The sequence below is a fragment of the Buceros rhinoceros genome, unplaced genomic scaffold, assembly GCF_000710305.1.
Source record: "Buceros rhinoceros silvestris isolate BGI_N320 unplaced genomic scaffold, ASM71030v1 scaffold10753, whole genome shotgun sequence".
NCBI classification, from domain to species: Eukaryota; Metazoa; Chordata; class Aves; order Bucerotiformes; family Bucerotidae; genus Buceros; species Buceros rhinoceros.
In genome coordinates this window covers 28,222-31,681 of record NW_010405411.1, presented here as the reverse complement: position 1 = coordinate 31,681, position 3,460 = coordinate 28,222, and the positions used below count along the sequence as shown (strand labels likewise).

The 3,460-nt window shown below is 38.8% G+C and overlaps 1 protein-coding gene across 1 annotated transcript in view; it reads right to left on the bottom strand.

The window, feature by feature from the left end:
* Window positions 1-1,057: 1,057 nt before the first annotated feature.
* Window positions 1,058-3,460, bottom strand: part of LOC104491316 (RING finger protein 11-like) — a 20,595-nt gene continuing 18,192 nt past the window's right edge. Inside the window, exons 2-3 of the mRNA XM_010133714.1 lie at window positions 2,875-3,044; window positions 1,058-2,283 (exon numbers count right to left, since the gene is read on the bottom strand). Of these exons, the coding sequence (XP_010132016.1) occupies window positions 2,112-2,283; window positions 2,875-3,044 (342 nt within the window). The 3' untranslated portion in view covers window positions 1,058-2,111. The remainder of the gene's footprint in view (window positions 2,284-2,874; window positions 3,045-3,460) is intronic.

Genomic DNA, 3,460 nt, shown 5'->3' with positions numbered 1-3,460 from the left:
CTACACAAAATGCCTAGAAAAGCATTCAGCTCAGTCATATTTCTTTCAAATCTTTCTCAATCAAGTCTTGTAATAAATAAAGACTAATATCAACATGACAGTGCTGGTTTTTTCAAACTGTTCATTTGCCAGTTTTAACAGGAGAAGAAATGAATACTTAATGTGGACACTGTTTAACAAAAAAAAAGGGGGGGGGATGGAACCAAACAGACAGAAGGAGACAAAGAATACACATGGAATGATGAAAAGGAACAGTGATATTGCACAACTTCACTTCAGGTCTCTCTTCCCCGATTTTGATCCGTGTAATTAGGTATGTATTAATTCAGCAAAAAAATTGTGTCCAGATCAGTGTGTAGCAGTTTGAGTGAATCTAGCAGTGTAGACTGCTTTCACTTCCTTCTGACTGCTACTTGGAGTTCTTCTCTAAGAGAGCAGGCTGCTGTTAGCTGCAGGAATAATAAATTCATTGACATGTTGATTCAACATTTTGCTGACCAACTCTTTAAAAATCATCCGTAACATGTACAGTTCTTCTATATTGTAAATACAGTAACTCTTCAAGGTACCTGGGTTTTTAAACACGACTTGTATCAAGTACTCAAACTGTAAATGAAAAACAATCAAGAACAGTCCCTGATTTGTTGTGGTTAACGTGAGATTCCATCATCTCATTTTGCAAGACCAGGCCCTCTCCGTGTATCAGGGTGTGTTCAATGTAGAGAAGTCATAGTAGGGTACTTGAAGAGCCAAAAAACCCCAAAGAGTAAAATAGAAAACGCCACGCTAAGTGGATAAAAGGTCTTTACAGCTACAGTCTTTGCTAGACCACCTCTTAACAAGCACATACTGTTTGCTACAGGAATTAGCTAACGGTGTCACCCTGGCTGTAGCAATACTATGTCCCCCCTCAACTGGTAACGTGTGGGTTTGTGTTTATATAAACTTCGCATTTACATGCAAAACAAAATATATTTTTCTCCCATCTGCCTTCATACCTGTTTGGTGGACTGATGTGTCAGCCTGCAGGGCTTAACAGATACGTTTAATACAGGAGACTGAGATACAGTATGTTTATTCTTAACTTCTGATAACCTAAGAACTACAAGAAGAAGAGATGCAGTATCCATTTGCTATGATCCAAGACAACCATTTTCAGGGAGAAAAAAGAAGTAGAATAAGTGATCAACACTAACACTACATTAGTTCCAAATTTATTTTTTTTTAACTCACAATAGCTTAACTTACTTATTGTCCATCTGGCCCACTTTTAACCTGATCAAGTTAAAGGTGACATATTAAAGTTTAAGGATTGCTGTTTCATCAGAACTGAAGCAAGTTATATAAAACCTGAAACCGTAATTTCCCTGTAGGACTTGTTTTGTATATTCATACTCTGCAGCACTTGTAGAAAAGGGATAATGCATCTCAGTTTGCTTACAAGCTAGGAGATCACTTTGAAATCTGCATATTCCTAACTGCAAACAAAATATAGCACTTTTAACAGGTTATAAATAAACTGGTTTTCAAGCATCGAGCCAGCCCAACAATAACAATACACTATTAAAAAGACCTAAGGCAATGAATTCCATCTCCAATGGAGGGGGGGAAAAAAAAAAAACCAGAACTGTGCAAACAAGCTTAAAACTATTTCTTTGTGCCAGTGTTATAAAATGTAGATTTCAATAAAGCCTTGACCCAAATGCCAGGACTTGTGAAAAGAATCAGAACAAAACTGGTTACTTTATTTAGGAAAAAAATACTCTTATCTTGCTGCTAATAAAATTGGATACACTCAGTTTAAACATTTACAGTTGCTGTAACACTTTACACAATTCCTATATATGGGTGTAAGAACAAACATTAAAAGACAGTGGTGGGTCAAGGCTTTACATTAAAAATAACAACCTACTTTTGTATAGTCTCTAAAATACTATGTTTTTTCCAATATTTGCAGCCATTCAGGAATATTTCTTTATTTATTTATTAGGAAATGTATACTCTGTGCACGATCTTAATTCCTAATTCCTGGCTCTTTGGGCTGAATGACAGAAGGATCAAACCCATTAAAGTGGATGGTCTCCGTGAAGGTTCAGTGGAGAAACCCTGGCTCAGTTAGTCTCATACGATGAAAGCAGTGCTGCATCCACTGGCTCCATGCAGGATGGACAGGTAAAGGATCTCATCAACCAGTCATCTATACAGTCCAGGTGGTAAATGTGCATGCACGGCAGAAATCGGATAGGGTCCCCATAAACAAAGTCCATCATACAAATGACACATCTGGGAAAAAAAAAACAAACAACATAATATTTAAGCTGCTGTTACCACAGTGGAAATGAAAATCAGCATAACATCTACCCCTGGATGTATTTGAGTCAAACAGATTTTCAGTACTTGTAGATACTGTGAGGGGTTCTTAGCTCTGTCAGTGTTGGCTCACCAAGGACCAGATTTTGGGGCGGGGGGAGGGGGGGGGCCTGGGCATTTTCTTTGTAGCGTATGTGCCCATGGTGACGGTGTTCGCTAGGCACGGCAGGGGCAGCTCAGCAGAGAGCATAAAATTACAAACAAGCAGTGAAAAGGAGCCATAAAGGTGAGGAAGTAACATGGCATTATTTCCTCGTTTAGAGAGGATCAAGAGGAAAAAAAAAAAACACAAGGGCATGAATGATATGGGTCTGGTAAGAGGCAAAGAAGTGAGGATGAAGGAAAGAGCCTTCTGCGCGCTCATTTTTTTCAGCAAGCTACATTACATTAAATTATAGTTCCTGAAAATAAAGCAAAACCAGGAGGACAAGATCAGGTTTCCCACGGCAGTATCATAAACCAGTGCAACAGCCACAGGAGTTCAGCTAGGTCTCTGTAACTTACTCTCTGATCTTCTTCTCGGAGCCGTCTCTCCCAGGATCATAGACTCCTTTAGGTAGATGCTGAATAAGGCCTATCCTCTGCGCTATTCTGATCTGTTCCTCTTCCGTCAGCTGTGTTGCCAGCCGAGTCTGGCTAGGAGTCGGGTGATAAACAGGAACAGGCACCTGCTCCTAAAATTAAAATACTTCAGTTAAAAAAAAAAAAAAAAAAAAAAAAAAAAAAAAAAAAAAAAAAAAAAAAAAAAAAAAAAAAAAAAAAAACCAAAAAAACAAAAACACAAGACCAAGCCAAAACAGATGCTTCCCTAGCATTGTGTAGCACAGTACGGGCAAAGTATTCAACCTGTCCTCTTAGTCCTACAAGTGTCTGTAGGCTCTCCCACTCCCACTTGGCCATTCTGGGCATTTGGGGGGCTGTAATTATATTGCAAATGGGATAAAGAATTGAGACCAGTATTTTGAGCAAGGAGCTGTCTGGTTGTTCTCAGCAAAAGCTTTTTATCCCCAGGAATTGTTCATACATGAAATACACGTACAGTAACCTCCACAGGACAGCAGGCAAATAAACCTTTACAGGCTACTGCTGA